Here is a 16,138-nt window from a genome sequence, read left to right on the forward strand (position 1 = left end):
ACCACGCGATCCATTGCCATAACAGCAGACGTCGGCACGATGCATATAAGTCAGGGGCCAGTAATTCCCGTTCGTGAGAATGCTTACGGGTATTACATTCGACAAATGGGATTATTCAACCATCGACGGCCGGATGAGACAGTTATACTTGGTCCGTTTACACCCTTCAGGTTACCTTGTTAGGTATAGTCTGGAGAGGCCCACTAGGACAAGGCGAATGTTTAAACCTAGACCACCAGCAACCGCTTGGAACCACGGACTACACCCCGGTCGAGACAGAGGGGAATGAGTGCGAAAAGATTGATTAGTAAGCTTTAAAATCAGCTACAGATCACTGGCGTAGTGTTGATTTATCTGGTATATTGGTCCAACCAGCTTTGCGGACTAAGTGAAGTGTCACGTGTAAATCTGGGATCCACTGCTACGGCGGGCGAAGTGGGTATACTCTCGAAACTATAGAGCATCACCTTGTATTGTTGTGGACCACATACCGGCGGAATGTCGAACTGACTGTTGGTCTTAATAACAATATGGTAAAGACAAATATAGAAAAGTAATGCGTGCGTAGAACAGTGTATGTTTATAGGCGCGGTAGGAAAATATAGAGCCGGTAGTGACCTCGTCTGACGCGGATCCCGGATATAGCCCTGCCCGCTGCTCGGGCTCTTTCCTCACGGACGTGCGCTCAGAGTAGCAGAACTTGGAGCTAATAGCCTCCCGCCCTCTAATTGCGAGCCCGTTGAACTCCGACCTATAGGAAGTCTTTATGAGCCTAATGCTGAATTATGACCCGAGGCAGAAGCCCGCACCTAGTCCTGTTCGGATTGGACTCTTCGTCGGAGAAGGGACGCAACTCCGAAAATGTCAGGCAGGAGCAGAGGGACTAACAAAGGTAAGTTCGCCTAGCGTCCAAGGGGGCGTTGGCAGATTATAATCCTGAGTTCTCAAGCCCACAACTTCCTTTTAGCTTCAAGATGCGCGAAACCCTTGCGTCCACAACTCTCGAGTTCAAAGACACCAGAAGTACCTCGTCATAGGGCTTCGGGTGACCGCTGAACTTGAAGAAACCACAGTTATTGTGATTGTTACCAGCAACCAGGGGGAGATAACAAGTAAACCGGAGTCCACCATTCGCCGTAGTTGACTGTCCGAGAAGACTGATGCAGTTTCTAATTTCGGAGGCCAGAACGCTTGGAATTTTTAGGCAAGACATAAGAATTAAGCCCTCAGACTACCACCAACAGACTTTCTTCAGGGCCTGTCAGTGAGACATTAGGCTCCTCTCGAAGGCCCAACTTAAAACGTAGGCTATGGTCCGATATCCGTCGGATGGAACACAATCTCAACGCCACAACCTTAGCAGAGGGTAACATATCTAGCGGTGCAGGCTCGCATAGAGGGTGACAATGCTACAGTCGCAAGCTCCTGCAGTGTGACCTTTGCCGAAGCCTTGAATACCATCCGTCTTCACTGAATACCTGGTCGTCACGCAATTAGCGAGCTTGGCGTCGCGTTCACGACTTAAATCCTGCTGCTGGCTGCGGTGATGACGAGGAAAGACGTGAATGCGTGCCAAGCATAGTCCAGCGATACGTGGAGGATTTGATCGGTAAGTATGGCTTCAGTCTTTAAGAGATACACCACGTAACTACGAGGACGGCAGCCCCCGCCCAGCCTCCTACCGGTACGACTTCAATTTAACACTGTCCGATATTAGGGTTATCACTACTGCCGACGGCGAAGCTGAAAATTTTCACATCGACCAGTGTCCAGATTTTGCGTTGTGTAGCCTAGGAGGTTCGCAATCTTGACGCCCGTTAAATATAAGCGATCGCACCTATCTGGTACCAGTATTGGCCGTACGCTGGGTCTAGTACCGGCGTATTGCAGGTCAAACCGTTGCGGAGGAGAGCGCGGAGATTTAATTCTTACCTCACCACGGTCGGTGCGCCTCCATGTTGTTACAATGCCCTCGAGTTCTACAATGGCGATTGTCCACTAAGCTTTAAGATTCTTCACGACCCGCGTGCGTTGCCGCTAGCACAACGGCGCTGGACGTTGGGCTACAGTGTTCAGCTCCCCATTTGTCCCGACGTAATGCATGCAGCCCTTACCATCCCTCAGTCTGCACGCTGTGGTTCCAGCAAGAAGATACTGAAACTCCTACATGCGTCTAATGCATACCCGTCGGCAGTCATCAAAAGTATCGAGTTGGCTACCTCATCGTGGGAGACGCCAGAACAGAATGCATGATTGTCTAGCACCCGGAGGAGTTGGTTTATAACCTGGTTCCCAGTAAGAGGTCAAATGTGATTGACCGCAGACATCCTAACACATGTCTGTGTCGCGCCATCGCTGCGTACCAGTCCGCCATAAGGGTATCCGAAGTTAAGGCGTCCGGGTATTAGAACTTTTCAGCGAGTCTACGTTGGGCCGAAGCTTGATACGCCAGTGCCTAATCCTGGCCATTGGGCGAGACGAGGTACGCTGAGTAACTTTCCACCCTAAAAAGTTATGATATGTGGCATGTATTGAGTGGTACAAGTCAAGGTGAATGTGGTTTCCATCAACCTTGCTGCTAAGTTTGTCTGAACTCTCAAATACAAAAATTCTACCCTAGGACGTTAAACTGGGTACCCCTCGCGAAGCGCCCCCGATGTCGTGAGGTATAACATGTGGTCAAGATCTGACAGGTGCGTTGACGTTGGTCCGCTCGTTCTCTAACCCCCGCGTAAAGTAATTAACTGATCCTAAAGCAAGCTTCCACGGGATTCCGGCGGAACGACATAAAGCCACCGAGAGGTTTGGCGTTATTGAACGAGAGGCGAAGTCTGCTAAGCAAACATATTCTCTAGCACAATATTCTGGCGGACGAAAAGCTGCCTCAGTAACGAAAAGATTTGCCTGCAAAGTTATGCGAAAAAAACTGCTAGTAGTACCTTGGAAATAGGATACACCATAAACCGCAGTAGACTAGACTAATATTGCGACTCCATAGGGCTGGAAACGTCGTCAAATATGGCTCTCCTTCGGTTGCCTATAAATTGATAGAAAGGGAGGCGAGTTAACTGCCACCAGATACGTACCATCGCGAGTCCGTGACGCTGTCCAAGGAGAGTTTTTGAAGGCCCGGGCATCACTACTAACCGGGAAGGATCACCCATGGATGCTCCTGTCACAACTATTGAACAGCGTCCTAGTTTCTAGGCATCAAAACTAAATCCTACGCATCTCTCGCCTAGGTTTAATATGATCCTTCTTAACGGATGCGCGACAGCGCTTACAAAATCGTACGCCCTCCCGTGTATGGTCTCCTTCCGTCACGTCCGGCTGTGCTGTTTATCAGAATATCAGTAAATCGAGTTTGATTCTGAATACGAGAATTGTGGCAGGTCGATAATTCAGATAAACTACGAAGGGTAAAAGCCAGTCTGGGTCTATCGTGACCTGTGCACCCGCCGAGACACCCCCACAGGCTTGGATTATGCGGCGAGAGTACACGTAGGCAATTATGCTATCTACGCATCATGCATCATACTAAGGCTCCGTAGTACAAAGGTCATAGCGTCAGTCAGTCTTCCCTCGGGTAATGGTCCGGGGGTAGAGAGGTGCTCACCTTTATACACGAACGCCATTTGATGTAGTAATAGGGCTGTTAACTCGCGACTACAATGTGAAAAATATACCTTTTCGAGAGCGTGTGGATTACTCGCTAAACACTTCTCCAGTTAGAATACGATGACGCTCATATTAAGTTTACGTCAATCCGCCGGACGATAGTAACTAGCCATCCTATACACTTTCTGCGAGACTTAATGTTCTTAAGTAGGTGAGGAGCAACCCGTTCCGGGACGTCAGGGACGCCCTTTGATTACAACGGAGTGTTCAGCAGACAAAGGTTGTACGACACCTGAGCTAGCGTGTAGGAGGTCTCAGAAGGCAGAGATGGCAAGTTCTGCTATTGTTCCTTTCCGGTCCTAACGTTACACTCGACACGGAAGATATGCCACTCAACCTGAGACCCCCGTCAGTTACGACGACGAATAAAATCTAAGGGCAAAACATGGGAAGAAAGGTACGCGGTCCACTTAACCGCGTAGTGCAGACACTCTGGTGACCGAATTAAACTGAATCGGGGGCCACAATGTCAATGGAAATATATGGATGGTGTAGATTTTGCTAATACGATCCTGACGTCCTTACACGTTATCTCTCGGTCTCTTAAAAATAGCTGCTTCCCCGAAGTCCGCCGGGTCTACATCTGTCGGATCTTAATAAGCCCCCGCAGAAGTTTGTGCCTTTAGCTAACTGGAAGGGCGGAGTAATACACCTGAAAATTAGAATATCATCATGACAAGGCAAGGGTGCCCCCTGGGGTCACCAGTAGCGGGAATGCGAGGGTGTTGTTCCTTTAATATCTTTGAATCCACAACACTTATGAGTATACAAGTACCGAAACTGGCATCAACCATCAGGGGATTCCATATTGCGGTCTGCGAATTCCAGCTAGAGACCGCATCCAAACTCCTTTAGGTCGGCAGATGTTACCTGATGGCGATTGCGGCGGCGGTCTCAGGATGGTCGCTGTGGTACCTCAACCGAGAGGCTAAGGCCACTCTAAGCAACTACTTTATGGGTAATATACCTTGTTAACTCCGGGATAGCACGAAGCCAAAGCTGTTAGCAGGATGCCTTCCTGCAGAGCGATATATGACAACGACTTAAGCTATGCGAAACCCAAGAAATTCCAAGTTGATTTGACCGCAAACCCACGTTCAGCGTTCGAACGTATTCCCCCCGATTACGAAACGCCCAAAGCCTCATATTGCAATAAGCCATCGTGCGTGTAGAGTCTTTCGAATCTCTCTATAGAGTGTACCGCGAGGTACGGGAGGACGGTGGAAAACATTGATAGGATTACGTTGGGGTATCGGGAAGTGATAACATTGGGAGGGTACGCCGCCTGCAGTCCCGGGTCCTGGCGCTAGCTAAACATGGGCTGCGGTCTTGAGCAGGTCCCTAAGGATTATATAGTACTGCATAGATTCGCTCTCGATTTGATCGATAAGTGAGACGGAAATTCCGAGGGACAGCTCAACAACGAGTCCCGCGACAGAAGATACGGCTTAGCAATTCCAATAAAGGGTTAGGGCAAACACTATGTCCTGTCAATTATACTCATTGAGCTGAGTTTCTTAGTAGGTGCCGGTTGTTCAAAAGATTCCCCCGTTCTTGAGTCATATTCTACTCAATCTGTCGTATGAGGGATGACATGGGCGCACACTTCCGTGGGCGTGCTAACTCGATAGACACTTATAATCCTGGCTTTGTCTCTATGCCATAGGCACTCGGCCACTGTGACGAAAATTCAACCATGATCGATCCGTTCTGATAACGATTGAACGAACGTAATATCATTCGGAATTAAAAGTACAGTATATGTACTAGATGCTGTACCCAATTCCCTCAGAGTATTTTTCATGAGCCAGTAAAGAAGGAGTTAACAGCTCCTTGTCGCACTACGTGGCCCTATCTCCATCTTGCTTCCTTCACCATGGATATCCTCACTGCGCAAGAGGTATAGGCGTTCTTGCTTATCGAGATACACTTTGACTTAACAAGGTATTCCGATTTGCGGCCAATTTTGGCATATAATGGAACCTAGACTACGATCTGTGCGGAGAGGTAAGAAAAATGCTTAGAATGTCTTCTGAGAAAATGTGACCTCTTGAAAATATATGATACTACGGGAAACAACGCCCGCTTTCCAATGTGGCATGAGAATATGCATCCGTCCTCCCATGGCTCGTTACTAGTATTATCAGTGCCAGAGTCACCTGCTTGAACTCCGTGTGGTACGCTCGCGCATGGCTGCAAGATGCGGTGACCAGGTTACTGGTAGGTTGTTTATGAGCTCATTTGTAGAACCGATCGTGGAGAGCATATTGGGTCTCGGAGGCGAGTCGTGAGCGACTCCTTATTGTGTAACGAGTGAGTACTTCATATATTTGCGACCAGCAGTGCGATACTCAAGACACACACGTCCACTGGGTTATCGTAACCCGGTTCGGGTGCGTGGCGAGCACTTTGAGCCGAGGAGAAAGGCGCTAGTTGCAACTGGGGATTCTTGCCGTGCTGCTGCCCAAAACTGATCCCTTCCAGAGCCGTACTGCCCTAGCACTTGCGACAAGAATAGCGACTATGGTGGGTCGTCAGTCATATCATGACCAAATCAGGTGAAGCGACTCATTTGTTGTATTAAATTTGACATTCAAGGGGCAAAAACTTATAGATGCTAGGCCAAGTCGTGACATGATAATATGCACAACCTCGGATAATTTGCTCGAAAATCGGTTAGCGCAGTAGCTAGAGGACGTGGCTAGGAGTTATTGGTTAGTGATCACATTGACGCAGTCACTCGCCTGGGTAGCATATGAAATACCCGGTAAACGTCCATCTTTTATTGTACAATTGGTTGAGTCGGCGATTACCGTATCTCAGTTTCTTTAACCCCCGGAGGCTGTGCTGCACGCCCGAATCGACTGCCACCGCGTATGCTAACGCTGATGTACCCTCCCGGGAGCATAAAGCGTCGTATTCCAACAGCAAAATGTTGTCCGCATTCGGTTAGCTCAGTTATAAAACGGCACATCTGGCTAGAGAATTTCAGCCCTAAGGAACGGTTGTTTGAGGAGGCGCTTCTACTTGCAGTCTAACGTACAAGACTTCATTGTAAGTCGGATGTAACGGCAAAACTATATAGAAAGCACACAGACGGAAAATGACAACCGTAGAGGATTCTGGCCCATAGTATCAACATATTTTGTGACGTGCATCCGTTTAAAAAGATGTATAAGCTAAGGTTATTCACAAATGTCCTGGTTATACAGCCACGGGAGTCGTTTGCTAACGTACCGATCCTATGCCCCGGGATTATGTCGCATGCTAAATACAGCCTCCTGGGTTCGCAGGTCTTATGCTATCCTATGGCACTTGTCCAAATAGCGCACCATATTTCGTAGGTTTGAAAGCCCCGGACACGCGTTCCGCAAGTTTGAATAGCAAGGCCACTACGCTGTAGGCTCAGGGAGCCAAATACATCTCCACTTATGTATAAGACCTCTCTGTTCGGATGTGCTAGCGAGTTATTGAACTAAACTCGACGTGTCCCTGTCGACTGCGTGTGTGATAACAAGCCCCCAGTACAAATCTAACGAAAAGGCACCAGGGTCGACGGCACCAGCCAAGGGCGTAACCGCGCCGATTCATGAAAACATTGCCCTTGGGAGAAAGCCTCTCTCTGTTACCTACTCATCACCATTTTTTACCTGAATAAGTACAGACATATATCACACCACCCAAACTTCCGATCTCCTGTGGGAGCGTACCTGTTGCCACGTAACCTCAACATACTCGGTGCGCTCTGACTTAATACCCCTAGCGATCGCAAGTGTGTGGTTCAGTGCGGGTCCGGACAGCTGATCGACCAATTATTGCCCATAGGTCGATAGACACAGCTGGACAGTCGCCGAACTTCGTCGCTCCCCGAAAATCACCGGCTTAAGTCGCCTACGCTCGTAGCCTCGGGGGATTTCCAATTCCATCGAAACTACCGTTATCGAATAAGAAGACCGCATTTCGTGCGACTTTGAGTAAATTCGAAATGTATTAGCAATGTTGTAGCTCGAGACTTCACTTTGAAGGATGCGAGATTGTCCTGCGCGCGAGAGGGGTTATATGATTGTAAGTCGGTCTAGCTCCACTAATGCCAGGCGGGAATCGAGCACATATTGGGTAAGTCTCAAGCCAACTCGATTCATGCGGTGCGTCAGAGACTCGTGTAGCATCTCACCAAAATACGTGGATGAGACATTGATTCTCCCCTTTATCGCATTCTAGTGCTATCGCTGGGCCCACGTCATCACACGACACACCCACCTGACTAGAAACGCAGTACAAGACGACTACACAGCCCGAACCATGATCAATATATTCCTCCCATTTAGCTTCCCCTTTAAAGTATCTTCCTTTCACGTTTAGGTAAAAGCCACCTCCGATGTTCTGTGTATTGACGACTGGACATCGCTGCACGTAGAAGTGTAAGGCTAGAAACTTGACAGCAGGGTGCGGGCAAACCTATACCTAAAACACTGCCCGACTAACATGTGTACAGAAGCGAAATAAAGACCTCCAAGGAATAATCAGGTGACTAATCGCCTGAGTGGACATATGGCTTTGTGCTTTTATCTTATAGTACCGGCTAGGTTCTTCATTTCCCGAAACTCATCATCGCAGCATTTAACGGCTCTATCGTGTGAATACTTAACGCTTATCGATCCTGCCCCCAACGGACCCTACCGCGTAACATAACGTCTAAGTTGTTAACTATAGACACCAACCCGCGCATATATGGAAGCTAACTTTTCGCTGTGGCGCGAACGTAGGGCGCTGAAAATAGAGGTTGTAAAGCTACCTCAAAGGACATCATAACCCGTAGTCGAAAGGGACGGTGCACAGGCGCGACCAAAACCCAAAGTTTAGACAAACCAAGAACTTTTGCGTTTGGCCCTAGGGTACCGACACAAAAGGAGAATAGACGCTAACATAGCCTCCCAGGGACCGTGAAGGGATGGTGGGCGAGGGTCTCAAGTCTACTGATTGGTAAAGTAGAAAAGAGCATCTTGTTGCGTAACCATCTTGTGAGCTTACACAGAGGGCTGCGTACTGGGTAACGCCATACAGTACACTCCACTGACTAAGATTGCATTTTGTCTTTCACACGGTCATACTAGCAACAGTAATGATAGCCTAAGCACTATGCTAGGAAAATCCGTCTTTCACTCATTCGCATTCGCCGTACCATGAAACTTGACCACCAAAGCATCCATGCTCTGGACTTATATTCAGGTCCACCCGAGCGGAAGTCAAACGTTAAACTGTAGTCAAACAGGTAAGCCAGCAAAGGAGCGAGCCGTTTCCCGACAGGACGCATAGAGACAGCAGGGCCGCTTGTGAGAGCTACCGTATGGCTAGGGGATATACTGCAAAGATGACGTCCGGCCAAGCGTTGCGACATATGTAATCCTGCCGACCTGGACCCCGGCTCCGCAGTACTCGCGTTTAATGATAATTAGCGCAGCGCGAAGAACCAAAACTTCCCGGAAGCATATATCGCTGATAAAGAGATTTCCGCATAGTAAAAAAGCGTTCTGCAAATGGGTCCACAGGATTCAGTCAAATCGCCAGGCTGAGCGGGCGGGTAGTCTGCCCGCCAAACGTACCCTGTATCTTCGAGGTACAGGAGACTTGTCACACGCAGGCAGCATACCCCCTCTCAAAGTTAGAGATTCACAAGGTGTGCTTTAAAGGGATATGGCCCAGTTAGCGGTATTGTTAGCCAGGTATGCAGCGAAGGAATATTCTCCTGAATAGTAGGTAAATCGGGATTAACGCACACTTGGTAGAGAGTGTGTTCCCTTCTCCAATTGATCGTGCACGCAGCATGAGACAAGGAAGGGACAGGAAGTTTAAGATGCGCTGGAAACCGATATTGAACCAACTCTGGTAACTATTGCTCTGGCGAGAATGAATCTTCGTCCGGTATCAACGGGTTTTCTGAGAATGACTTCAAAGGTATCACTATAATACACCTGACCATACGATGAGAATAGATGACGTTACGATAGTGCACGCTGATCACCTCGCCAAAATCGTGAGTCCTCGAGCCAGGTCCCGATTGGACGTATGTGTCAAGGGGAAATTCTTTAGACCGTAAATAATCAGAATATCGACTCTCGACCGCTCCAACCAGCAATTACGGTGGTCTGGAACAAGTGTCCTTTAGTTAAGTCAAATTACGTTGGGCCTGAAGAGTGTTTTGTGACTTCCGGAAGGCAGCGACTGCTTAACCTAGTACCGGCTTAAATTCGGCGAGTACCGGGCCTTGACTGCTATGGCTCCTAGAGTGGCATGAGTAACAGGTCTCAGGTCAGCGCCCCACTTGTTTGAGAGCGACAAGGCCACTGTCTGCGACAACGTACCGACCAACTCCACTAACGCCTCCCTCAGCGGTAAGTTTTGCACACAGTAGTTCGTTTAGAATGTGTGAGCTTGCGACGCACCGAACTATGGCCAGTAAATCGCTTTTATGGTACTCCTCGAAAGTCAACCCATGCGGTTTGCCTTAAGTGGGGCGCAACAACAACACATGCAAGACGCCCCTATCGAAGGAATAACCGCACTAAAATGGTATGAACACCGGAAGTAAATCAGTCCTTTTTCGGGCCTAGCAGCATGAAGCGGTACACTCGTGTAATAAATCTGGACCGTGGAAATAACACGTTGAGACCATGCGCTATTTATTGCGAGGTTGATTAATCCTTGTTGCCGCAGGGCCCCACACGGTACGCCCAAGTCTGATGAAGTTCGAGTGGAGACGTACCCTTCTCGGGCGGCACTCGTTAGATTAAGGTTCTGATTTATCTCTTCCATAAAGTTGTAATTTCAAGATACGCGCCGCCGTTGTCTACCCAATGTTTCGAATACCATTTTCGGGGATGCTGAATGTCCAACATACCCAATGGGTCTAGCGAAGGTTTGCGCCTAAGGCCTCGTTGGCCGGATATGGCTACTACCGGTTTGTTCCTCGGACCTAATGAAGACTTGATGGAGTAGTTGAACCTCGCTCCAGTTTGAATCACGTGTGATGACAAGAGAGGCACGAGTCGCATCGCAATCAACCGCCTCTGGAGGACTGAACCCAATCTTATGCTGAGTGCTTGTGTGTGCGCTGGCGCGATACGGGGGCCATATAGTAGCCGGCGCCGCATGCAGTGCTTAGGGCAGTGCAAGAGCCACGACGCTTAACACTCCCCAAAGCTACAAGCTGCCTTTAATGCGCTTGGATCGGCGGAAACGGTGTTGCCATGAATAATCTTTCTTAACCCCAATGACAAGCTGGTTCAAATAGGCTGCTCTAGGTCAATGAAGCACGGTGAAACGAATTCTACGAGACTCGTAATCGTTATAGAATACCTCGAAAATCGACAGGCGTCTAGCAAAGTACCACTGGGGACTGTCATATATGCTTAACTGATTATAACAACACTGACATTCACTTGAGTGTCTGCTGTCAGATTTGGGTCAAATGAGATTCAGAAACCGTCAGAGCGATTCATAACGACGAGGCACTCGTATTAGCACAGGACCTATAGGGAGGGGAATAATCATCCCGATCCGCAGCTCAAAACTGCGGAGAAGGAACAATCGGTAGCTGGAGGGTGGTCTAAGCATTGACATGCATGGTTTGGAGAAAAGCGCCTCTGCGGCAAAACTCTACGAGTTACGAGGCTTGCTACGACCCCAGTTACCGATCATTGTCACCAATTGAAGAGGCGGTGACGGTTATATACATGGATGATGAGCGTTAGGTCCAATGGAACGGAAAGGAGAACCGAAGTCGTGTCCCGTCAAACCGTCTACAGCGCTGGGATTGAGCCTCCTAGTACTACGTAGCGAAGTGGGTGTCGAGTACTCATCTATTTTGGGCCAAAATGTGCACACACAAGTCCGGACACCCACCGTCGTGTCTGAATAAAGTTGATGGCTTCGTTGGATGATGAGGAGCCGGGGGTTCACAAAGACCAGGGCCTTAGCCTATTCGCACTAGTGTGAATATCTACCGGGTCGGTTGCAGCAATCTGATAATCCCGAACGGTCCACGGCTGCACCCTGAGGCTTGAGACTGGTGGCCACTTCAAAGGGTAATCCTGGCTGGAGCTATCGCGAGAGATCTGCGACTAAGCGAAATATGTGTCGCTCTGCAATTAGTGTAAAAGTACGTTGATTTAGTCCCATCCACCCAGCTTGTAGGGCTCGAGGCCAGCGGATGATTTTCCGGAATTTCGCGTGTTTGCCCAGGCACGGGGCGGCAGATTCGGATGCGCTGCTCGGTACCTGCATTACCGAAATTACCGTGGATACTCTGCGAAACCAAGTGCAGGAATTCTTGCGTAGTATCTCTGCTGATGATTCCAGCGTCAAGGCTCCCCCTTAAATTGACGGATCCCATTTGAGGTCCAAATTTTGAAGGCATTCTATGTTGGTCCGGCAGCGCGCTGGGTACACGGTTACACGATGCTAAGTTTGCCACGACGATTTCTGTTTCGCGATGGCATCACAGTGTATGGCTCCTCACAACCATGCTGAGGTGCTTCCCTTCGCGCCAAATACCTCTGAGCTATCAGAGCCGCGGTGCAAGGGCTATTTAGAGAGCAGTGTAGGGAAGTGCATCAAAATCCAATTTTGTCCTGTGCTTTTATGCTCCCACTTTCACGAATTTCACTGATCAACATGGTGAAATGTATAAGCCTCACAGACGTGGGACGGCCTTCATCCAGCAGCGGATTGACAAGAGCTGGCCGTGGACAATGATTCACCCTTCCCCCATCCCTTCCTCGCCCAGTGATTTGATGAATTTTCACGATTTATTGTTAATAAATTCTCATCGTTTATTTTTATTTAGTTTCGATGTCAGGATCTCATTTGTATTATTTCTCGTTCTTTTTCTCATTTGTACTGTTTTGTGCCCACCATTATTAGCCTAAATGTAGCCACAACATATAATGTACATGCATTTTAACTAAAGATTCAATGTCTATATTGTGAACACATGTACCACTTTTAATTGATTCGATGCATGGTTATTCGCCCAGTAATGTACGTAAGCAATTGGTGGGAATACATAAACACACTCCCCTCAATGCACTGCTATTAAACTTTGTAAATAAATAATTTCAGGTGGGAAGACATGAAGGAAGTAAGGGAAAAGACAATGTCCCTATGGAGTACTCCATATTTGTACGTGCCATTACACGTGACTGCACTTTTAAACAGACTTATGTAACTGCTAAAGGCAAATTGATCTAGTGATCAAAGCACATACAAATCAAGGGAAAAAACTTGGCTTGAATCCTTAGAAATCCCTGTTGAAATACTCATCCACTTTATAAATATTACAAAACATTACTTATGCCTGCTTATATGCAAAACCATGAAGGGAATAAAAAGAAAATGTGGAAATATTTTTGACAAGATTTTTAAAAATAACATGATCTTTAATATATAATATTTGCTAGATTTTTTTTCCAAAATGTTATTCCTTGACATTTTCATTAATTTAATTTCCTTTATTCCAACTTAGGTCAACGATGACCATTGTGGGGGTACAGGCCCACACACCGTCTTAACAGTGCTCAAATCATCAGCTCTACATGTCCCTCTAATATATGACACTGAAGCAGACGAGGCACTGTTTGCGCTTCACTGCAGATTAAGTCTGTGTTCTGGGGCTGTTCAACCTACATCGTCTGTAGTTAAGAATAATAATAATAACGATTTACAGGACTTTAGTCAATCTACTGCTGGATGTAGACCTCCCCACAGTGAACCTCACCCTGGTCAGTGCAAGTTGAATCGACAGGCGTGCCCCGTACTGGTTCAGATTATCGCTCGCCACTGATGTTAACCGTGGCCGGGAATCAAATTGCTTGTTGGGCTGATTGCTCAATGTGCTAACCACTGGTCCACCGCAGTTTTTCACTGCCAAAAATCAGTATGCTGAACACACGTCTCTTTAGAATTTTTGCATCTGATATCCTGAAGTATTTTTTTTCTTTTAATCACAATATTCTTGTCTATAACGTTTGACTATAAGTGCTTTTTCTGTCTTTCTTGCAGTACGTCTCCATGAAAGCATAGCAGAGGAAGGCTTCCATTACCTGGTCTTTGATCTGTAAGTATACTTTTGCTGATTTCTTATAAGCATTTGCTGAGCTGTAGCCATCTTCACACATAGATGGTGTAACCAAGTTGAAGTTCTGATATTCAAGCACTAGCTGAACACCCCCACGATGCATCAATGAATGAAAAACTAGCTTAGCGCAGGTTATTTTTATGCTTACCTACCAATGCCACCTTTCTTTTTGAGTTGAAGTGCTCTTTCGAATAGCATCTGCCAACCCAGCACCATGTGTCTAACAAGCTGATTCGACTGATGCACCCTAGAATTTACTTCCTTAAACAATGCTACTGGATAATACTGGTCTAGAAAGCGAACTGGCTGCTGGACTAAATATATTTTGTTTAAATCTGGAGACACAGAATGGAATGGTGCTTTTTATGTCTTAGTCCACTTCAGTTAAGTGTTCCTTGCATTACTCAGAGGATTGCAAACGCAATGGTTGAACTCGCACAAATACATAATTTTTATGGTAATTTTATGAAGCCAGAGGATTGTCACAAACGCATTCCTATACTGCCATAACCCTAACTCAAAGTCAGATAATCAAACTCGCTTGCTACACTGTTGCATCATAAATGGTAAAAGTATCCATTTTACATAGTCTTTTAATGCTAAGATCACTTACGGACTGTAAAAAAAATTTGTGAAGGCACAAAAAGTAGGACGTGAAAGGTTGTAACTCTGGGCCAGTATTGACATTTATGTTTTAAGACTGGGGAAGTTGTGTTTAACTACATTTTTCCTGTTGCATTGATGTTTATTGGATATAAAAGGTCAGTCGAGGCAGGGGTCTTTGCATGACACTGCTTTAATGTAACATGGCAGAACTTAAATGTAGAAACCAGTGTCGCACAACCAGTCTCATTACTCCTATTTTCACAAGTGCTAAACCTGCAGATATATAATGTCAATATTATAATGATGTAGTTTTATGGAGCATCGTTGATGCAAATTGCATCTCACCGACCACTGTCAAGCAGGAAAGGAAATCGGGTGGTGAGCTAGCACCAATAAGTGTTCAAGCTCTGCAGTCCTCTATATATTAAGATGTTTTTAGCCAAATAATTAGTTTTTATACATGTGGAAGAAACCCGGATTACCCAGAAAAAACCCCACATTCGAGGGGGCAGCACGATACAATACAGAATCGGTGAGGATAAATCAACATTTGCTGTACTGCATCCTCCTGACAAGCCAGGCATTTCACCTTCACTCCCATGGAATAGTTCCACAGCATTTTATGATCCACTAACCCCCCTCGCCTTCACTAGATTATAGGCGTGCGCCATCGCTGAGAGAGCGTCTTGTCTCCTTTAAGATGGACATGAATGGTTCTAGCCCAAATCTTGTTTTTTATTGTCTTCAGTTTTATAACCTTCAATATGCATCTCGCCGCAGTGGTGATGTTATCACCCTCACCTGGTGTGAAGGAGGTTGTTTAAACAATTTTAAATATATATTTTACCAGCTAAGACCCACTGAGCTATATAGCTCTTTTTGAGAAGTGACCTGGTCACAAATGGTAACTCAAATAAGTGGCTTATCATGTGGAAATTTCTAGCAGCCAAATATTCTCAACACATGCTTATTAATATGGAAAGAAAACCCGGAGGACCCGGATAAAAATCAACGGGACCACGGAGAGAACATGCAACTCCAGATATGCAGGCTTCAGGGTCGGGATCTAACCCACGACTACCTGCATACCAGACGAGGGAGATAACATCTTGTGTTGTGGGTGCCATCTCCACCCGGACTCCTGTATATTTGGAGTATGCATGTTCTCTCTTCCTGTGGGTTTGTGGCTTTTGCTCCGGGTCCAGAGGTTTTACCCTCTGCATTTATAAACATACGATTAAATGATTTAGCTTCTGTAAATTCCCACATGATAAGCCACTTCGACGAGCGATCATATGTGGCCAGGTCACCCTGTAAAAGAGCTAACAGCTTAGTGGGCTTTACCTGGCAAATAAATTAGTAAATAAAAAAACATTTACTGGCATGATTACATTTGTAGGCATTCCACTTGTAAAGAAGATTGATTGTCATTGACCTCCGGTCTAAAAAGAACAATTAAGTTAATGTAAAATATTGTTAATCAACTATGTGAAATGTGTTCCATAATGTCACACAGATGAAATGATACCTTTCCGAATAAAAGTCTTAGTCTTATATCGTCAGAAGATGTAAGGCTTACTATACTTCTTTAAAAAGGTTCTTGTACAAAAATAGTTTCGGTGTAAAGTCCCAAATTTTTGTGAGTGTAATCCCCTTAAACTTTTGAAAGCACAAATTTGTATAAATAAAGAGCAAGGACATCAGTATTCAGTGGTTGCA

The 16,138-nt window shown here is 46.5% G+C and overlaps 1 protein-coding gene across 1 annotated transcript in view; it reads left to right on the top strand.

Annotated features, from left to right (window-relative positions):
- Positions 1-4,551: 4,551 nt before the first annotated feature.
- The window catches only part of LOC121852068 (calcium/calmodulin-dependent protein kinase type II subunit beta-like), a gene marked incomplete at its 3' end in the record, with an annotated part of 38,710 nt that continues 27,123 nt past the window's right edge, over positions 4,552-16,138 (top strand). The window contains 2 exon segments of the mRNA XM_042346182.1: positions 4,552-4,636; positions 13,738-13,792. Of these exon segments, the coding sequence (XP_042202116.1) occupies positions 4,552-4,636; positions 13,738-13,792 (140 nt within the window).

Source organism: Callorhinchus milii, unplaced genomic scaffold (assembly GCF_018977255.1).
Source record: "Callorhinchus milii isolate IMCB2004 unplaced genomic scaffold, IMCB_Cmil_1.0 Scaffold383, whole genome shotgun sequence".
NCBI lineage: Eukaryota > Metazoa > Chordata > Chondrichthyes > Chimaeriformes > Callorhinchidae > Callorhinchus > Callorhinchus milii.